Source organism: Rutidosis leptorrhynchoides, chromosome 8, assembly GCF_046630445.1.
Source record: "Rutidosis leptorrhynchoides isolate AG116_Rl617_1_P2 chromosome 8, CSIRO_AGI_Rlap_v1, whole genome shotgun sequence".
Lineage (NCBI taxonomy): Eukaryota > Viridiplantae > Streptophyta > Magnoliopsida > Asterales > Asteraceae > Rutidosis > Rutidosis leptorrhynchoides.
The window spans coordinates 327,202,501-327,225,793 of record NC_092340.1 but is presented as its reverse complement, the minus strand read 5'-3'; the positions used below and the strand labels follow the sequence as shown (position 1 = coordinate 327,225,793).

The 23,293-nt window shown below is 40.6% G+C and overlaps 1 protein-coding gene across 1 annotated transcript in view; it reads right to left on the bottom strand.

Annotated features, from left to right (window-relative positions):
- Positions 1 to 22,179: 22,179 nt before the first annotated feature.
- The window catches only part of LOC139864484 (transcription factor MYB72-like), a 1,403-nt gene continuing 289 nt past the window's right edge, over positions 22,180 to 23,293 (bottom strand). The window contains exons 2-3 of the mRNA XM_071853069.1: positions 23,183 to 23,293; positions 22,180 to 22,597 (exon numbers count right to left, since the gene is read on the bottom strand). The exon at positions 23,183 to 23,293 is cut by the window's right edge and continues 19 nt beyond it. Of these exons, the coding sequence (XP_071709170.1) occupies positions 22,180 to 22,597; positions 23,183 to 23,293 (529 nt within the window). The remainder of the gene's footprint in view (positions 22,598 to 23,182) is intronic.

Sequence of the window (23,293 nt, the reverse complement as noted above, 5' to 3'; positions counted from 1 at the left end):
TTTCGAGTCAAATCAGGAGCATACAAAACATTTTTTAAAACAAGCTCCAAACCAGATTGTAGCTTCAAAACAAAGTCTCCTTGAGCTTCTACGTGCACCTTTGCACCATTTCCCATGAAGAGACTTGTTGTTCCCGCATCTAGTTTACTTCTTTTGAACCCCTGCAAAGAATTGAAAATATGAGTTCCACATCCTGTGTCTAATACCCATGTATTAGAAGAAGTAATACTAAGCTCAACGTATACCATATATACATTACCTGAGGTTTTCCCTGCATCCCTCTTTTCTTTCAACTCCTTTAGGTAGATCGGGCAGTTGCGTTTCCAGTGACCCATCTCACCGCAACCAAAGCAAGGATCTTCCTTGGCGTTTGCTTTACCGGCAACCTTTTGCTTTTTGTTCTTGTTGGTTGGGGTAACCATCTTCCCCTTTCCCTTGCCCTTTCCTTGGTAGGTGGGTCCTTTCCTTTTAGCCACCTTTGGCTTAGAAGTGTTATTGTTTTTGGACCCGCCTTCATTGATCATAAGCACGTGTGAAGCCCTTTTACCCATGCTTGCTTCGGCCGTCTTAAGCATGGCATGTAATTCGCCAATGCTCTTATCCCAACCATTCATGTTGTAATTCATTACAAATGTGTCAAACCTTTTTGACAAAGAATTAAGGATAAGGTCTGTGGCTAATTCATTAGACACGTTGCAATTTAGATGGTTCGCTCGATCAATTAGGCTTTTCAACTTAAGGACATAAGATGAAACGGATTGGGAGTCATCCATAAGACATGCATGAAGCGCTCGAACCGTTTCGAAGCGCTCGACACGAGCTTGTTGAAGGAACATCTCCTTCAATTGTGTGATCATGTCATATGCATTATGATGCTCAAAGTCCTTTTGGAGTTCGGGTATCATAGTCCCAAGCATAAGGCAAGTGACTTGCACCGAATCGGTGCAATACTTATCCCAATAAGCCATGCCTTTCGTATCATCCTCATCGGGTTGATCAGGAATGGGGTCTTCCAACACATACGCCCTATCCTCAAGTTTGAGGACAATTCTTAGATTGCGAAACTAATCCATGAAATTCGTATGGTTGAGTTTTTCCTTTTCGATGATTGACCTCAATGATAGGTTATTAAAGTTGATTGGTGCGTTTGGAATGTTGTTGTTATTGGCGGCCATCTACAAAATTTAACAAAGTTGTTTAAGTATCAATTTTAATTTAACAATCAATACCCTTTAAATCCAATTGATATTTATTAAATTTTAGAATCTAACGGTAAACCGGATTTCAGTTAGGTGACCTTTATCCCGTCATTTGATTTAGCTAGGTAGTCATTATATGACAATTGCAATCCTTTTGCAACTTCTAAGTTATGGGATCATGCAATCTCATGCTTCGGTGACCCTAATTTCATGATTCCCAAATCAAGTCGTCCTACTTGTGCAAACGTGTAAATTTAACATACAAGTGGTTAGGTGACCTTTATCCCACAAGTGTGCGAAATTCACCTTAATTATATTAGTTTGCTCATAACGGTTAGGTGACCTTTATCCCATTATGAGTTCCCTAATATGTTTAAGTGTCACACAAAAGGATGGCGTTTAACTTGTTTGCCTTGTTAATAAGGGATTTTAAGTTTTCATTATTTCTAGTTTAAGAAAACTTTTATGCCATACACCAACATGCATTTAGTGTATGGTACTTATAAAAACCCATTTTCATGTCTTGTAATAAAGCCAATTACTTGATATAAACCATTTTATATATGTGATCATTTTCATGTTCTTAATAACCGTTTATCAATGTCCTTTTGCCACTTTTAATTTAACCAATTAAATTATCGTCTTGCATGTCGTTAATAATGTCTAATTTAACCAATTAAATTGTCATTTTGCTTGTTATTAACTTGTGATTTACTTGTAGCAACCAAACATACAAACACAATAAATAACCATGCATGCAAAACAAATATGTTCACAATCAAGCCTTTTGGTAGGCATTTTGTTTAGCCGAAAATAAAATGCCACCGGTCAATGGGTTATGACATAAAGTAGGAGATTTCAAAATCTCCCACTTAATCTTGCATCTTCCTTGTCTTCATCTTGCATCTTCATCTTTTACAAAAAAAACATATCCTAATACATTTTTCTCTAAAAAATGAAAATACAACCTAATCTATTTTACATGCCAAATATAAAATAAATTACATAACCAAATGAATAATATTACAAACCAAATGATTAAATATTATTACTAATGATACCGCAACCCGCATGCGCACCCCATATATATGCGGGCAGCCACTAGTGTGCGTATGCATGTACTCACATGCGTTATGCGGTATGCGGATTCGCATCTAATGCCTTTGTTCCCGGTACAGCGATTACTTGGCTATCAAGTAAATATCTTTTCCATAATTACACCCGTGATTCGGGGGAGTTCGTTATGGAAAGGATTGCCATTATCTCGGATGGTTCTAGAATTAGGGTTTTCCTATATATACAAACCCTAACTATCATTCTAAATACAACCACATTACGTAACCATTATCTGTTACTCATCTTACGTAATCAGCATCATCTCTCAAGGTTAACAGTATCATGACTTCCGGGGACTCGTCGGAACGTACTCAAACGGATAATCAGAACACACCATCTGGCAGTCAGTATACGCAGGCTATGACTATGGGGGCGGGATACGCGCCATATCTTCCACCGGTATCCGGCGAGCCTTTTCAGAGGTATAAGCCGATATATCCAGATGGGATTACACTGCCAAGGGCAAACTCGCCAGTTACCACCACGGGGTTGGATTTTTCTGCAGTAGATCCAAGGGTCATCTTGGTAGGAACTAGCGGTGAAACAGTAGGCCTGCACGTAGTATGCTGCGACCAGGTACCTATTTATAGTACCACGGTTTCAATTCCCTTGCAGACGCAAAGTGTTCAGCAGAATTCATCGTTTACACCGTTGCAACCTTGGCAACCACCGCGTCCAATTTCGCAGTTTTTGACTCCTGCGGATGCGCAGGCATTACTTAATAGTTGGGGGTTCGGTGTCATTCCGGATGCCAATTCTCATTGGACGCCGATAACTACAGAACAGCAAAGCACTGCGCATACGGTTGGGCTTATAGCGGCATATCCTCAGGCATCTGCGCCACAGGTTTCGGCACCTTTTCAGATACCGGTATACTCTGCGTCGGCAAGCCTGCCTTCTTTTCCAAATCAGCCTTGGTTGTATCATCATACAACCAAATATGAACTAAATAGAAGAGCCCAAAACACACTTTTGGGACTCCAATAATTCGGCCAAAATAAGGAACCCACCCAAACAATTAATTTTTGCATTTTACTTTCATGCATGTACATAAAATGCAAAACATATAGTGAGTTTAATAACCATCTCGAAGCATATTTCAACAACTTCGGCTCTAGATACCATTGTTGGGATTTAACAAGTTTCAATATACTTAAAACAAATTAAAGCGGAAGCATGTATATATTACCATTTAAAACTTGTTAATCTTTAACCATTTAAAGTTAAATCCCAATTCGAATCAAGTCATGAAATATACTTACAAACTACAAGCAAGAAAAGAGTTTATACCTACTCCAAGCTTGTTGGTGTATGATGAAGATGATGATGAAGAATGGATCCTCAAATGGATGAAACCTCAAGTAGTTATACCCCAAGCTAACCACCAACACCTTGTACCTTTGGTTAGGATTTATTTTTACTTGAAAATAAGCTTGCAAATGAACCAAAAACCCTTCCCTTTGAGCTGAAAATTTCAGACAGAATAGGGAGAAAAAAGAGAGGATTTTGCAAGTTTTCTTGATATGTTTGAATGCATGTCTTGAACCTAATGAGTCTTGGTCCTTATGCACATGCACATGGGAAGTAACCACACTAAAATAATGTTTATTAGCATGCTTACTTGCAACTCCAATGCCACTCCCATATTATTTTATAAAATGGATTTTATAACATTAGATTTTTATAAAACATAATATATAAACTTCCATATTATAAAATAGTTTTATAAAATTAGACTTTATAAAACATATTTTATAAATTTCTATTTTTATAAATTATGTACATTATTTATAAAACCAATTTTATAAAATTCCATTTTATTTGTTATGTGTACTTTATTTTATAAAACCAATTTTATAAAATGTAACATAACTTAATTAATTATTTAACCTATAAATAATTAAATCCTTATCATATAAATTATTCCATAATTTATATATACATATCAAGTGTTATAATTTTAGAAACCATTTTCTTAAAATTCAAGTGTCGCATAATTTAATTAATGATCCAGTCGTTAAGATCAAATACGAATAAGGTGTCGGTAAGCTTGTTATTGGGTATGCCCCGACTTGGATCAAAACATATTAGCCACGTTAATTTATTATGTCTCTCGGGCATACGAAATACTTTCAGCAACGACCTCGAATTCCAATTCGGTGACCGCGTAATGTTAAAAGTCGCACCTTGGAAAGGTGTAATTCATTTCGGGAAACGGGGGAGTTAAATCCGCGGTATATTGGTCCTTTCGAAATCTTGGAACGTATTGGAACCGTTGCTTACCGATTAGATCTTCAGCCTCAATTGAGCTCCGTTCATCCTACTTTCCATGTATCAAACTTGAAGAAGTGCCTTGCCGAACCCGATATAGTCGTCCCTCTAGAAGAGCTTACTATTGATGACAAACTTCATTTTGTGGAAGAACCGATTGAAATTGTGGACCACTCCGTCAAAACGCTAAAACAGAGCCGAATTCTGATTGTAAAAGTCCGTTGGAACGCTAAAAGAGGACCCTAGTTTACTTGGGAAAGACAAGATCAAATGAAAAGGAAGTACCCTCATTTATTCGTGGATTTGGTAACGCAAGATCTCGAGAAAGAAACAACGACTACTACGCCTACTTAAATTTCGGGACGAAATTTCTTTTAAGGAGTAGGTAATGTAACATCCCGTATTTTTCCGTTTACTTTCCGTTTAATTATTTTAAAGTTCGTTAAATAATTATAACATCTTTCGTTAATACGCGTTTTTAAAATATTTCGTTTAGGTAATTCATGCACCCGCTTTTAAACTCGAGGGATTAAAGTCGTCAAAGGGTCAAACTAGTGACTAGGTCAACTAGTCAAACCCTTTCTCCTCCACTCACTCATTCACCTCCATTTTCTTCTTTTGATACTTCCAAATCCTCTCAACTCTCAAACAAAGATGCATCATCTATTCAAGATCTAGCAGGCATCAACTCAAACAAATTACATATTTGGAGTCCTTGCATCTTCCTCTTCGAATCCATACCAACTTCATCTCGTTTGGGTAACTTTCTAAAAACACTAAATTTCTTGTTCTTGATCTTTAAAACTTAAAAGTGTGTTAATTAGTGTCTATGGCTCAAGTCTAACATGAATATGTGATTTATATGCTCGATCTTGTTGTTTTGAGTAACTAGCATGAACTTGACAAATGGGTGTGTTTGATCTAGAGATTTGGTTGCTTAAATGTTGTTAGATGTTAAAAGTACATGTATTAAATGTGTTACTAGCATCACTAGCTTCAATTTGATGTGTAGGTTGACTTAGAAAGACTCCATAAACTTAATTGCTAAATTTGTGATTTTGAGTTAGGGTTTGATAGAAGTAAAATGAACTTTTGATGCATTGAATGCTTTGAAATGTTGTTTGTAAGTGTTTAGTTATATTGTATGCATAATTACCTACGAAACGGCATATCATATGTGTGCATTTAATTCCCGAATCATCAAAGTGCATTTATGAACTTGAAAGCATTTATGGTGAACATTTAATGAACTTTCAACTTGGATTTAATTGTTGTAAATGATGATTTTGAAATATGAAAGGTGTTTATTGTATTCCTTGTTAAATTACCTTTCTAACGATATAAGATACGTGTTTTGAATGTTTACGATTCATTAGTTGTGTTTGTTTGAAGTTTGGTTCGTGCACTTGTTAAAATTCAGAAACAGCATTTTCCCAGGTACATCAGCGCCGCTTCTGCACTAAGAGCGCCGCTCCTGGTCAGCCTTTTGTGGAGTTTTTCATCAGACATCTGGAGTGCCGCTCCTGGAAACAAGAGCGTCGCTTCTGGGTCCTCAAGAGCGCCGCTCCTGGCATAGGTGCGCCGCTCCTGTGCAGAAAAAGTAGACCAACTTATTTTGTGTTTTCACAAATTCATCCCCGCTTACTCGCAACTCCGATTAACATGAAACTTGGCCAACATGTTTATATATGATTACTAATTGAAGAAAAATTGTCGAATACCCGACCCGACCCCGTTGATGTTGACTTTGACTTTGACCAAGTTTGACTTTTAGTCAAACTTAACCAAATACTTATGTAACCGTTCTAATCTTATTTTATACTTGATTCTTGCATGAAACTTGACAACTTGATTCACATGCTATATAATAGAGTCGTAATGAGCTATAAGACTAATTGAACAACGTTGAATGACCCTGGTTACCGTTATTGATACAACCTATTTGTTTAGGTCAAGACTAGCATTCGTTCTGGCACACGTTTACTTGTGAAGTACTTTTATACTCTTGCACTCAAGGTGAGATCATAGTCCCACTTTTACTCTTTTATACTTATACTTGGGATGAGAAAACATAAACGATTTATACTTTTATACATTGAACACAAGTACGAAAACAAACATTCCACGTACGAGTTAGAACAAAATCCTCAATTCGATTATCATTAGTTACACTTGTAGGGTGTAAGCGAGTAATTATGTTGTGTGGCCATACGGGTTTGACGAACTCTCATTCGGAATGTTCGCTACCGTTAGCGAATGAAATATAATTTTATTGGTATAGTGTATGTTCTAACACTATGGATTCAGAGGTAACATTCAGTTAAGCCTTGATAATTGGGTGCTCGTGATACAAACAACATCTTTGGAATGCAAACGATTTGGATAATCAACTTATACTAAATCTTGTGGTTCAAATACATACGTTTACTAATACACCTATGATTTCACCAACGTTTTTCATTGACAGTTTTCTATATATTTTTCTCAGGTCCTTGAAATCTAAGTGATACATGCTTCCGCACTCTACTTTTGATACTTGATTGGATGTCGAGTATACATGCATACATGGAGCGTCTTTTGACTTACTTTAAATTGTGTCGCATAGGTATCATTTGTACTTTAAACGTTGTAATATAACTAGTCGTTGAACTACTTTTGTAAACTTGAAACATCCATACATTTGAAATGAATGCGACATATTTTGGTCAAACGTTGTTTTAAAGACTTATGACCATGTGACGGGACCTAAGTAGAAGGCACCGTCAATGACTATTTTGTCGGGTCACTACACTTAAGAGTTCAATAGCTAGAGTAGGGTGGACTTAAGTCCAATAAGGTAGAAAGTCCAACAAGACTAACTAGTGAGCATAAGTAAATTACTAAGCGAAATTAAGTAACCAAAAAGCCAAGTAATTATCATTAGAAAATAACAATTAGTATTACGTAGTCATAATATTCCAATTATGAAAAAGTTAAACGTGTACCAAAATACATAGCTCGTTCTAAACGTCAAGTGACACTAACGGTCGTAAAAACATTCGAGGATCAAGTTAAGTAACTAAGTACTTAATAACATGTTCTAAAATATGAACGAAAGTAATCAACATGAAATAAGATCCCAGAATATAATCTAACACAGTACGCACAAATACGCAGTTTCATGAAAGTAACAAGCACAAATATAAGTCGAAAAAGTCGGGTCGTTACACCTGACTTGCGCAGGAAGCAGATTCAGATTAGAAAACGATTTCTTTCTTCTTATATTATATAACTCTATCCTCCTGTAATTGTGTGCACAAAAATTATACTGAAAAATCTTTGGTATGCGTCCATGGACTAAACTCTTCTCCATGTAATTGGAGTTCAGGTATAACCACGTTACATCCTCGTGTCGTTTACATTTATTTATCGTTTTATGCCTATGTTATGTTCATCGTTGTGGCTTTGCAATTGTGATAATCACATATCCATAATTCCAAAGAATACTTATAGGCCTGTTTCCTATAATACCAAACATGCGTGTTCAAACCATTTTTTAACTCAACACACCAGTTACACGCTGGTAACGCGACGTGCTCACCTCCAAATCAAGATGGCTTGCTAGTTTGAGCACATGAATATCAAGTGGCGTGCAACCATATTTCAATACTATTTAATATATTTTAAATACTTTTTTTACATCAGTTTGAGATCACCTGGGGAACTAAACCACCTATGGATTCACTCCCGTAGTTGTATAACCCGATCCCAACTACTACCCTGGAGGAAACCCGAACCAATTATTAATACTTTTAAATACTTTTGACCCAATTATTAATCATATTTTGATATCACTCACCACGCTACTCAACAGGTCATGAAACAACCCCAATCCGTTTAATCAAAAACGGAGTACATTTTTTTTTTGTTAGGTCCCAATAGCATCCAAGTACACAACCATTTCAAAATAGTTTTCCGTATACAATTTATCATAATAACACGTTAACGTTTTATCTTGACTCTTGGTTTACAAATGACATCATACATCCTTACGAGAATGTATTTCACATACAAGGTTTGACTCGACACAACCAAACAATACAACCTCGAAACATTTATTCAACACTACGGTTAAGACACAATAGCCCAACCCGATACCAAGAGCATAATCCCAAGGATCTACCAAATCCCCAATTCATATCCGTATCCGAAAGCTACCCCATCGAGCCCAAGCGCTCCTACGCATCTAGTCTAACAACTTGCTAGATTCACAATCACAATACCTGTAAAAAGGTAAACAACGAGAGGGGTAAGCTAACGCTTAGTGAATGCAATAATTATACATATACATATATAATCTACTTACTTGCAATCACTTACACAATACCGCATACAAGCTAGCAATTTCAACAACCATGCAAACATCATGCATAAACTATTATCCGCAATTCACAATTAGCTAGCAACACCAATAGCATATAGTTCACAATTTAATATGCTAATACAAAATTCACACAACCATGGTTAACCAATCGTACAAGGGAACGGTACTCGCTAAAGACCATCGGAGTTCATAACATCCATTAGTGTACATACGCCGCGTAATCACTAATCCCTCGGGTGATGTCTTAAACACCGCGACTAACTCATCCCCATGACAATGTGATGTCTTGAACACCGCGACAATTCCACATATCAATCAAACCAATCAGTGGTGTCTTAAACACCGCGACAATTCCACTCCCATGACAATGTGTTGCCTTAAACACCGAGACTATTCCACATGTCAACCAATCAATGAGTGGTGTCTTAAACACCGCGACAATTCCACTCCCATGCCAATGTGTTATCTTAAACACCGCGACTATTCCACATGTCAATCAAATCAATGAGTGGTGTCTTAAACACCGCGTCAATTCCACTCCCATGACAATGTGTTGTCTTAAACACCGCGACTATTCCACATGTCAATTAAACAAATAAATACATTATATACATATGTGCATAATTATTCCACTCACCTTGTGAACTCGAGCATTACAAACCATGCGCGAAATCTCCACCACACACAACTGAGCAAGATTTTACCTATAATACACATATAGGTATACACATAATCAACATACAACCTCATTTAGACTCTTGACCCACCCAAATGAACCATAAGTGTAAAATACACCCTTTTGCACTTTTAACGCTACCCGAAGGTCTAAAACTAACGAGACTAGTTCCCGCGTTCCCAAAATACCCAAATACATCAACTTTAACCTTTAAACGCATAATAGTTCGCATTTTACACAAAAACCCATTCCATAGTTGACCAAGTTTGACTTTATTGCCAAAGCACCAAATTTCAACCCACAATCATTTTCAACGATTAACTCACATCCAAACACTTCCTTTAATACTTAACACTAGTGTTTAAACAATCGTTTGCCAAAACTAGTTTCATCATCAAGTTTGACCCAATTCAATTTACCCATTTTGACCAAAGTCATAAAAATGCCCAAACTAATCAATAATCACTAACACAAGTGAAAATGGCCCTAATACACCAATTAAACTAAATCACAAGTGTTAAACACTTAGCTCACCCAATTTGACACATAAACCCTAATTTTGACCCATTCCAAAATTAGTCAACCCAAATACACCCAAAAGGTTTCCAACACTACCAAAATCACTAAACTAAGTGATTACACCCAAAACCAAAGCCTAATCATGGCCAAAACGTCAATCAACCCAAAACCCGCCATGTATAAAAAATAACTAGTTCCATAAACCCACTTCATCATCTAAATGAGTTTTACAACTAAAAAGCTCAAAACCCTAAATTGAATATCAAATCATAAAAATGAATTTCGGAGTTAGAACTTACCATCACTACTACAACGTAGCCGTGAACGAGGAGAACACCTTTAACTCTTGAGACCCGACCCGAATCACTCTTCTTCTTCCCCGCTTCGAGTTTTCTCTCTCTAAACCTTTTACTCTCTCTCAAGGGTTTGGTGTGTGAGTGGGAGGGAAGAAATGAGAAGGAAATGAGGTGGGGATAAGATTTTGGCCAGATATATGGCCCTCAAACCGTCCATAAGCAAAAAAGACAACTTTACCTTTTATTAAACTAATTAAAAGGCTGAAAAACATCAGATCGCGCCTATTGTCGCGCCGCAGAGCAAACCCTCCGCACCGTGGCCCAAAGGGTGATTTTAGATCACATTTTCAAGCTTTTTGACCCTCAAAATAGGCAATTGTCGCGTCGTGGCCATTCTGGTCGCTCCGTGACAATAGCCTATTTCATCCGAACTTCAACAACTTGTTTTGGCCATAACTTTTTGATCGTAACTCCGTTTTCGATGAATCAAATATCGTTGGAAATGTAATAAGATTTTCTTTCTAATGGTAAGGTTTTGAAACATCAACTCAAACTTTATTTGGGGTCGAAAAGGTACGTACACACCTTGTAACTCAAATAACGTCCAGTTTTCTTCGACATTCGAACAAGCAACACATACACACTTGGTACACTTCATACACTCATCGTACAATCATCTTTATACTATTATATAACCAAGTATGAACATTATAAAGATCAATCACGTACCTCGGACATGTATGATGAAAAACGGGATGTTACAGGTCACCTAATTATTTCTCAGTTTACCAACAAGCCTGTCACGTTACACCAAACATTCTACTACACCCCAAAACGTCACTTTTGCTCATAATGATACCGCAATCTGCATGCACACCTGTAAATCTATGCGGGCACCCTCTAGGGTGTGTATGCGTGTGCTTATGTGCGTTATGCGGTGTGCGAATTCGTACCTAATGCCTTTGTTCCCGGAACAGCGATTACTTGGCTATCAAGTAAATATCTTTTCCATAATTACATCCGTGATTCGGGGGAGTTTGTTATGGAAAGGATTGCCATTATCTCGGATGGTTCTAGAATTAGGGTTTGCCTATATATACAAACCCTAACTATCATTCTAAACATCGTCACATTACGTAACTACCATCTGCCACACGCCTTACGTAATTGAGCTTCATTCTTCGTCTCTTCAAGGTTAACATGTTAGTTCTTCATTAAGCTAGCACCTAAAACCTTATTTGGGGCCTTCTGATCAGCAACCGCTATCGAAGGTGGACTTAATCACTTGGCCACCCCGCCGACATCATCATGTCGGCCAGGGTTATTCACGGTAGCCGGACCGGAGATCCTTGTTCTAAGATCCTTAAACCCCACTAACGCATTGAGCAGGCATGTTAAACCCAATGGTAAAAATATGCATGATCAAGTGTGCTTTCATTGAGAGTCGAAATAGTTCAAGACTGTTTAATTGCTTTCTCTTTTAAAAGGTTTTGAATTATAAGGCTTATTGTTCACGAAATTTTTTGAATTTTTTCTTTTAACAGTATCATGACTTCCGGGGACTCGTCGGAACGTACTCAAACGGATAATCAAAACACACCATCTGGCAGTCAGCATACGCAGGCTATGACTACGGGGGCGGGATACGCGCCATATCTTCCACCTGTATCCGGCGAGCCTTTTCAGAGGTATAAGCCGATATATCCAGATGGGATTACAACGCCAAGGGCAAACTCGCCAGTTACCACTACGCGGTTGGATTTTTCCGCAGTGGATCCAAGGGTCATCTTGGCAGGCACTAGTGGTGAAACAGTAGGCCCGCACGTAGTATGCTGCGGCCAGGTACCTATTTATAGTACCACTGTTTCAATCCCTCTGCAGACGCAGAGTGTTCAGCAGAATTCATCGTTAACACCGTTGCAACCTTGGCAACCACCGCGTCCAATTTCACAGTTTTTGACTCCTGCGGATGCGCAGGCATTACTTAATAGTTGGGGATTCGGTGTCATTCCGGATGCCAATTCTCATTGGACGCCGATAACCGCAGAACAGCAAAGCACTGCGCATATGGTTGGGCTTATAGCGGCATATCCTCAGGTCTCGCAGGCATCTGCGCCACAGGTTTCGATACCTTTTCAGAGAACCGTATACTCTGCGCCGGCAAGCCTGCCTTCTCTTCCAAATCAGCCTTGGTTGTATCCGCAGATGCCAGGGCAGCCCTGGCAAAATATTCAGGGGCAAGCAAATCTCGCAGGCCAATTTATGCAGGCGGCACCTCCCGACATGGTCCACCTGTTTTCACAACCTGATTTTGTTCAGGATATGATGAGGCGTTTCTTCGCAGGGCTCAAAGGTGACCCTGTTAAACCACCTTTTGAGCTACCAACAACTTTTGATAAGTTTCCTCCGCATATAGCTACATATCCGTTTCCATCTGCGCCAAAGATACCTCATACATAAGGTACTTACAATGGCTTAACTGATCCGGATGACTTCTTACAGCATTTTGAAGACGCAATGCGCACTCAAGGTTGGGTGAATCCGGTTGTGTGTCAGATATTTCCAATGACACTGCAGGGTATTGCTCGTGAATGGTTTAATAAACTGCCGGCGGGTAGTATAGCCGGGTTTATGGATCTGTGGACGAAATTCTTGCTGCAATATCAGAATCAGAGGCCACGCAAACGCACTCATATTGAATGTCATGATTTTTGTGCATAAATCCAAGGAATCTTTGGGTGAATTTCTCACAAGGTATACTAATGAGTGTCTGCGCATACCAGATCTCAAACCAGAGCAACAGATTTCCGGACTCATACATGGTATAAACTCAGAACGTTATCCAACACTGGTAAGGCGTCTGCGCCATACAGTCCCAACAACTTATGCTGAGGTGCTTAATGAATGCCACGACTATATGCGGAGTGGCGAAGATAATGATATCCCAACAACTAGCTCACGTAACGAGAGGAAGGACGACGATGATCGTTCGCGCGATCAAAGTCGTGGTAACAACTCTCGCGGAAGGTATCCTAGCGGTGGTCCTATCAGGAATGATAAAGGGAAATCAAGTGGCAATTATCAAAACAATAATCAGCGCGGCATCAATAATCAGAACTATGCACTGCTTAAAAGTTTGTCTAAAACGCCAAAAGAAATTTTGGCAACCAAACCGGTATGCCCAACCTTTGCGGTTCCAACTCCGCTTACAGAATTTGGTAAGCGGGATAAAACAAAGTATTGCGAATTCCATGACGATTACGGGAATGACACTAATCGATGCAAAAACTTGATGGAACGAGTGCTCGAGGCACTACGCGCAGGTAAATTGGATCACTTAAAACCACCTAAGAAGGACAAGGGAAAATCCGCAGAGGAAGGTTCGAAGGCTAAAACTTTCGCATGGCAAAAAGTTGATAAAGCAAAAAACGCTGACTTAACCATCAATATGGTTAACGCAGAGAAAGTTTGCCAGCGGAGAAAGTACAATGATCATCATGACTGGGAACTTCTCCCAATCACGTTTCCTCCTGTAATGTCAATCGACACAGTTAACGAGCCCATTATCATCAAGTGTCGTATCCCTACTTGCGGAGTACAAATTAAACGCATGCATGTTGACACCGGGAGTGGCGTCAACATTATGTACGAACATTGCTATCGTTTCCTTCCTGCAGAAGTTAGGACGCAGCTACGCCAGTCTGATGTTACGTTATCTGGGTTCTCCGGAGAAAGCTCATGGCCGATAGGGCGGATAGAGCTGATGGTAGAGCTTGCGGATGACAGGAATCGACAGATGGTCAGACATGAGTTGGTTGATTTTTATGTGGTCCGATCGACTTCGTGTTATAACGCACTGCTAGGAAGAAACTTCATACGGCGTTTTAACATTATACCATCCGTGGTGCATGGCTTGATTAAGTTTCCTACAGTGGGAGGCATTGCCACGATTGCGTCACATCAAACAACCGAGTTGTGTGGCTCAGTTGTGCCTATAAGCACTCCCAACGTGGGGGAACAACTCGTAAACTGTGCGGTCATAGCGAATCATTTACATCCGGATAAGCGAATTAAAATCGGCGCAGGTTTGTCAGCTGAAACCAAGGCTAAGCTACATGGAATATTATCCGCAAACGCAGATGTTTTCGCGTGGTGCGAATCAGACATGACTGGGGTTCCGCGAGATATTGCGGAACATAAATTGAATGTTAATCCATCACTCAAGCCCGTTAGGCAAAAGAAGCGGCATATGGCTCTTGAACGCAGTGATTGGTTGTGCGCAGAAGTAGATAACCTAGTCAAAGAAAACATTCTGCGGGAAGTGCGCTATCAGACATGGGTTGCTAATCCTGTGTTGGTGAAAAAGGCTGACGGTAACTGGCGGATGTGTGTTGATTTTAAGGATATTAATAAAGCATGTCCCAAGGACAACTATCCTCTCCCGGAGATAGATTGGAAGGTGGAATCACTGTCAGGTTTTCGGTACAAGTGTTTTCTAGATGCATACAAGGGTTATCACCAAATCTTAATGGCTACGGAAGATGAGGACAAAACTGCCTTTCATACTCCGCAAGGTATCTACTGTTATAAGAAGATGCCCTTCGGATTAAAAAACGCAGGCGCAACCTATCAACGCGTAATTGATGCGGCATTCAAACACCAAATTGGTAGGAATCTTGAAGCGTACGTTGACGACTTGGTAATTAAGAGCAACACTGAAGAAGAAATGCTCGCGGGCATCCTAGAAATGTTTGCGTCTCTACGCAGAATAAACATGAAGCTTAACCCGCTCAAATGTAGTTTTGGGGAAGAGGAAGGCAAGTTTCTAGGTCATGTGGTGACAGCGCGGGGTATCAAGGCAAATCCCAAAAAGATTGAAGCCATTGATAGCTTGCCATCTCCAAAAACAAAGAAAGACGTGCAGAGTCTAACCGGGAAGCTTGCGGCGATCACGCGGTTTTTGTCGAAGGCAGCAGAGCGACAATTGCCATTCTTCAATACTTTGAAGAATTGCTTAAAGAAAAAAGACTTTGTATGGACTCAGGAGGCGGAATCAGCCTTTCAGGAGATGAAGAAGGTGCTCGCTGAATTACCAACACTCACCGCGCCAGTAACAGGAGAAACGCTTACGCTGTACCTTGCGGCATCAAAAGAAGCAATCAGCTCGGTTCTTATCGCAGATCGCGAAAAGGTAATCCATTCCCTTTTACTAGTGAATTATTTATTTCGTATACAATTAATGCTGAGGTTTTCTCAGACGCAAATGCCGGTCTACTTTGTAAGCAAGACACTGACAGCAAGCGAAGTAAACTATGCACCAATAGAAAAGCTAGTGTATGCGCTAGTCCACACGGCGCGGCATTTGCGCCGATATTTTCAAGCACACCCAGTTGTGGTTCTAACTGATCAGCCAATCAAGCAGGTTGGTAAAAACCTAATTTGCGGCAATGACCGGGAATACCGCATTGACTAACGCAATCATATTGTGTTTCAGGTACTTTATAAACCTGAAATCTCTGGCCGAATGGCTAAATGGGCTGTTGAGTTAGGGGAGCATGAAATAAATTTTTCTTCACGAAGCACGGTTAAGGGTCAAATACTTGCGGATTACCTAGCAGAGTTACCTGCGGATGTTGAGGCATCAGCAGAACATCAAGATACGCATGCACCAACTCTGTCACCATGGGAGTTATATACCGATGGTGCCTGTAGCGCAGCTGGCGCGGGTGCGGGTGTAATTTTAACTGGTCCAGAAGGCGAAGAGCATACATATGCGCTACGGTTTAATTTCGCCGTTACGAACAACGAAGCAGAATATGAGGCTCTGTTAGCGGGTATGCGCATTGCGCATAAGTTGAATGTTAAAATCCTGCACGCTTATGTGGATTCAAAGCTGGTATGTAGTCAAGTCAGCGGGGACTTTGAAGCGTATGACATTGTCATGCAGCAATATTTATCGCTTTTTCATAACCTCGCTGACCAATTCGAAGCTTTTCAAATCTCCCACGTGATGCGGGGGCAAAATAAGAAAGCGGATGCGCTTAGCAAATTGGCTGCTTTGGCTTTTGATCATCTGGGGAAGAAAGTTCTTATAGAAGAACTACATGCGAAATCCATTGTTATGATGCCTTTGGTAGCACCTGTTGAGGAATCCAGCTCAACATGGATGACACCTATTATTGCTTTCCTGCGGGACGGCACATCACCTGCGGATTCCGTTGATGCGAAGAAGGTCCGCATCAAGGCACCACTGTATGCCCTTGAGGGTGATGTCCTATATCGAAAAAATTATTTAGGGCCGCACTTAAGATGTATTGGTCCGAAAGAGGCATAGGAGGTTATACGCGAGGTGCATGAGATTGCATGTGCTCTTCATTCGGGGCACAGGTCTATTGTGTCAAAAATTATGCGGCTAGGTTATTATTGGCCCACAATGTACGCAGATACTGCGCGAATAGTTAAGCAATGCGAATCCTGCTAAATACATGCACCTATCAGCAGGCCACCTGCGCATCCAATGATACCAGTCTCCTCACCATGGCCATTCTGCAAATAGGCAATTGACATAGTCGGACCATTTCCAAAAGCCCGAGGTAATATTATCATTTATTTTATACCATATGCTATTTACGTCAGTATCTTACGCATACTCTGCACACGCAGGAAACATAAAATTCTTGATTGTTGCAATCGATTATTTCACGAAGTGGGTTGAAGCTCGACCGCTGGCAACAATTTCGGGAAAAAGGATGCGAAACTTTGTATGGGAAGACATTGTTTGTCGATTCGGCATACCAAACGAAATCGTTAGTGATAACGGTACACAGTTTGCGGGGGATCCTTTTCATAGTTGGTGCGCAGAGCTTAATATTAAGCAAACTTTTACTTCCGTTGCGCATCCGCAGGCGAATGGCCAGTGCGAAATCATCAACCGGGATATAGTGGCCGGAATCAAAGCTAGATTGGGCCATGGCAGAGTTGGTTGGGTGGATGAACTACCAAAAGTTTTGTGGGCACATAGAACAACACCGAAAGAAAGCACTGGCGAAACTCCGTTCAGTTTGGTTTACGGGTCAGAAGCTGTTGTGCCCGCAGAGATTGGGGTACCAACGTTCCGCATACCGAATTTTGACGAACAAAATAACTCAGAAGCTTTGAGGGAAAATCTTAATTTGCTTGAAGAACGCAGACTCTCTGCGACGGTAAACGAAGCCAATAACAAGCAGAAAATTGCAAAGTACTACAATCAGCGTGTGCGTTCGCGCTCTTATAAGTACGGGGACTTAGTTTGGCGTCAGAATGACACAAGTCATGCGGAGGATACTGGGAAATTGGGCCCCCGCTGGGAAGGTCCGTATAGGGTAGCAAAAGCAAGCAACACCGGGGCATACCATCTCGAGACATTAGATGGAAAACGTGTGAAACGCACTTGGCACGTGACATTATTGAAAAAATGTTATATGTAGCTGGATGGACTTGATCACTCCAATTTATTTTAGCGCATTATTTTTTCTATGTATTTTCCGTCCGTTTGGATGTGTCGCGGTTGTAATCATGATTAATGCCAATTGAATATTTACTCGCGCATACTTTTATTGTTTATTTCTTTTTATATGAGGTTCCTGCCTACTTAAGGGGTGTCCTCTAGCCCCCGTGCGGCAGAAGCCTGTTTGGTTACAAGGCTAGACATTAACGGCAAGCGAAGGGAATTAGTTTTCCCCTAGCCAAGCGCCACGCAAACTAGATGGCTACCAAGTCGACTTAAAAATACAAGCATTGGTTTGCTTGTGCATAATTACTCTCGCATTGGTTTGAGTGTGGAACTCTTAAGCATAAAAGCATTGGTTTGTTTTTAGTTGCGTTGCTTACCATACAGCTAAAGTGCACCCCTAGTACATGACAAAGCAATAACGCAGTAGCTTTTGAGTCTAAGTTGTTCAAGGTAAAATCGCTAAAGTATTGGTTTATTTTACGCAGTACCTGATCATACGCATAAGTTTTGGTTAACTTTGCGCATGGGCATGCTGTTAATTCTTTGTTTTGATTCGCGATATATAAACAAATTAATATACTATGCATGACATGATAATATATACATAAAGTTATTACAAATGGTAATTGTTTAAAGCGCCTGCCCATCACGGGACTTAAGGCCCAAAAATTGTATTTACAATTGCCTGCCTAAGCATATGACTTACGGCGTAAACTATTACAACAACCTAATAATCCTCTTTGAGGAACCCGTCAATCGACATGTTCGGGTCCACCGTAAACGCATTAATTAGGGGGATCGGGATGGCAGTGATGGTTTCTTCCGCTTCCATGAGCACCACAGCCGTACCCTCCTTCAACTTTTTCAGCACGACGTCGGGGTACGGCGGTGTGAGCCCGCAGGCTTGGATCACCTCTAGCACTGCCTTGTTGATTTCATGGTCTTTAACCGCGTCAACATAGGCGTTGAACTTGTCAGACACGGGCCCGGAATTCATCACCTTCTGCGCAATGGTAGGAAGTGTGGTGCGAAGTTTTGTCAAGTTCGCCTCCGCTAGCTCGCGGCCAGTCACCGCGTCATCCTTCTCCCTAGTAACCTTTTCCAGCTCCACCCACAAACGCTCAGTCTCCCCTTTGGACTGTCAACCGCCCTAACCAGCTCGAGGTTTTTATTTCTCTCTTCGATCAATGCGGTTTTGGTTTCCGCCGCAGTTAACTCTACCGCCTTGCGCGCTTCTTTCGCGGCCTCCCTGTCTTTCTTAACCTGCTCAACTCCCGCTTGCAGCAGCCCTAATTCTGTCTCTTTCCGCACGGCCACTTGATACAAGTTAGTGGAACGGCGGGCTTGATCCGCAACCATGCCAAAAAAGACGAGGCCGTTTTGAACGAAGGCGTTGAGCGCCTGATTAAAAGGCAGTGCGGCTAGTTGGTTGCGGAACTCAGCCGGGAAGATTTGTTGGAGGAAGGAGGATTTCTTTGCGGCGTTTTCCGTCGACGACTGGGTGAGCTGCGCCAGATTCGCCAATCGGAAGCTACCGTGTGGCGAGGTTGGTGTCGACTCGGAGTCCAGGTGTATCATCTTGTCCTTTGACTCGGCGGTAGCTTCAAGGTCCGGATTGACCCGTGTTGGGGTGTGATGCGTCTCTTCAGCATGCTCTGCGTATTATACCGTATGGTTAGATAAATGCAAACTTAAGTATGCGGTATGCGCGAAAGCAGAACTCTTACCAGATGGGGGAGGTAGATCCGCAGAACGGGGTTCGATGGGAACGAATTTGTCGTTCCGCTTGTCCTCCCTCTGTTTGGGAGTGAGTTTCTTCTTCTTCTGTTGGGATTGGGAGGCTTCGGCGGCCTTGCGCTTGTTACCGGACGTGGCAGGTGCATTCTCGCCAGTTTTCTCCTGCTCTAGCTGCTGGTTCACATTCTGCTTGCGGAAGGCGATGCCTGCAATCTCCTCCGCAGTCAGTACTTTCTTCATCTTCATCTCTGCAAACATGCACACATGTGTTAGCACATATAAAATAGCACTCTGTTATGTTAGTAAGTGATTATACTATTCCTACCCTTTCCATCCGGTCCGACTATGGCTGGACGCACATCTTCCCATGGCCAGTGTGCGGAGATCTTCCCTAACCGCAACTTTACGTTCCCGTATGACTGGTGCACCAGCTGTGCATTAGCGCACTCCGCCAATAGCTTTGTTTCCTCGTCATCAAGGACCGGGGTTTTGTTCACATCCTTCTCCACCTTCTCGCACCATATAAGCGTTTGCGGAAAATTGGTACCAACTACAGTTTGGTCAATGTAAAAGAAAGTTTCTTTTCAGTTACCCGCATTCGACTTTGGGGTTTTTGTGAAATTTTGTCGGGCGAAGAAGGTGAACCAGGATTTGTGGTGATTGGCTAAGCGGTATAGATGATAGAAGACTTTAACCAGCGGTACCTTGTTGAGTGCGACGCACCACATCTCAAACAGTACTATTTTACCTATGGCATACGGGTGTAGCTACCCTAATCCCACCCTGAAGTGGTCTAGTACGCCTAGGAAGAAGTCAGAGGGGGGAACCCTAAAGTTGCCGTACTTGAACGCATGTTCGTAGATGGCCACTTTCTTCTCCGGTGGCTCGTGAACACGCTGATTAGACAGGGGTGGTACCAGATTGTACTTTGCTAACGGTGGGTATTGTTTGACTAAGTAATCAATGTGTTTCTGCTCTATAACTGATCTAGCACTATCTACATAGGTCTCGTTAGCCTTAGCCATTTTCTATAGAGTGGTTGGAGAATTACTAACCTTTAGACGGTGGCCGGAATATTTAGGATTTGATCGGAATTGAATATAGCAGCGTATTGGGGAAGCTTGGAGCAGAAAAATGGAAATGTGTGTGAATTGGGGCTATTTATAGTGACGATTTGGAGTCATGGGGTGGAATGCGTTGATCATGGCTGTACACGTGTTACGCGATCAACGGGTGGCATTTTAAGTGCGCGCGTGGATGTCAGTTGGGTATGGTTACCTATGAGCGCGTGGCTGACACGCGCCTGCCAACTGCCACTTTACGTCTTGTCAGCCGAATGGTCTTCTGCGACAGTGACAGGCATTAAATGACCTCGAAACGCACGCGGAACATTGAATGCTAGCCATTTTCTTGTTTTTTCCGCTTAATAGTTTGATGTCATATGTCTTGCGCCATATAACATCAAACTAGGGGGACATAATGATACCGCAATCCGCATGCGCACCTGCAAATCTATGCGGACACCCTCTAGGGTGCGTATGCGTGTGCTCATGTGCGTTATGCGGTATGCGGATTCGTATCTAATGCCTTTGTTCCCGGAACAGCGATTACTTGGCTATCAAGTAAATATCTTTTCCATAATTACATCCGTGATTCGGGGGAGTTTGTTATGGAAAGAATTGCCATTATCTCGGATGGTTCTAGAATTAGGGTTTGCCTATATATACAAACCCTAACTATCATTCTAAACATCGTCACATTACGTAACTACCATCTGACACACGCCTTACGTAATTGAGCATCATTCTTCGTCTCTTCAAGGTTAACATGTTAGTTCTTCATTAAGCTAGCACCTACAACCTTATTTGGGGCCTTCCGATCAGCAACCGCTATCGAAGGTGGACTTAATCACTTGGCCACCCCGCCGACATCATCATGTCGGCCAGGGTTATTCACGGTAGCCGGACCGGAGAGCCTTGTTCTAAGATCCTTAAACCCCACTAACGCATTGAGCAGACATGTTAAACCCAATGGTAAAAATATGCATGATCAGCTCATCACCATTGGATATGGTCCAAGTATTATCGAGATTTATAAAAAAATTTACAAATGTGTTCATAACTACCTTCTCACAACCTTCACATTGCGATAGGTTGTAGGATTAAACAATATTCTAGGATAAAGCAGCGTTGTCGTGACATGATACCATATGTTTATTGTTGTCTGGTAAATTATAAATTATTCTTTGTAACAGGACGGTATTAAAAGAAAAATAATCAATATAACCATTTTGAGATCATACCAATCAACTTAAACACTTCAATCTTTGTTAAATCGTAAATAATTTGACCATCTCAGATCTTACAAGTTGCCATTTTCTATAAACAAGAAACATATAGTACATGATAATACTATCTTAAGGCAAGATCGGATGTCATTCATGTTAATCAAATTCTCTAGATCGAATGAAATCATAATTTTTTGGAAGACGTTAAGATCAATGAATGGTACTATAAATCTTGAAAAACAGAATCAGAAAAAAAGTCTCCGTGACTACTTCGAATCTCTAAGTTATTGATTGGGCAAAGTTGTTTCCAAAAGGACTCAAGATCGTCGATAGTTCCTGGTGATCCTATATCATAATAATCACCTCCAAAGTTCACCTCTTGATCTAAGGAGTAAGTGATAGCACTGTTAGAAGAAGAGCTATTCTCATCAAAAGTTGACGAGGACTTGGATTCATCAATATTCGATACATGATTAATTACAAGCTCTTGTACGTTTTTAATCGCTTCGTCCTCAGATGATGATGATGACACGTTGGAATCATTTGATTTGGTTGTCTCACGTTTTTTTAGATGAGTATGCCAGTAATTCTTGACGTCGTTATCCGTCCGTCCAGGAAGCCTTGAAGCAATTGCAGACCATCTATCAATAAATTTGAAAAAAGAAAGAAGAAATTAATTAATATTTGAAGAAACGAAAATAGTATAAATAAAAACTATAATAGTTATCATTTTGTATCTAACACATGTTTAGTAGTTATCTAATCAGCAGATAGTTTATGACTACATAGGTGGAACTAGAATTAAAGTTAAGGGACTCAACTTTTTAATAATTTGTAAAATTATAATAAAGGAACGTGGTCATTTATTTTAAACGATACTATCAACGTATTTTTTTTTCTTTCAACCCGTTTCTTTCTATTCTACTAATTATTGTATAGTAAATAACAATGATATCTCTAACATTAAAACATCTCAAACTAATGTAACTTGCGTTAAAATTTTTGAATAACAATGGTTAATCTTGGGTTATTGAGGGTGGCTGAGCATTACTACCCAGTCTCCCCATGTCTCCGCCACTGTTTACGAGTTTATAAACAAATTAAAACTATAATAGTTTACTTACAAATACAGATCTAGTAATGCTGTATTGGTGGATATGATTTGAGTATACTATCTATAGTAATAATAAGTATTACGTGACATTAATATAACATATATACGGTACCTGTTTCCTAGGAGTAAATGGGAATGAAGTATGATTTCTTCTTCTTCCTTAGTAAAGTTTCCTCTTTTTACATTAGGCTTAAGATAATTCATCCATCGAAGTCTGCAACTC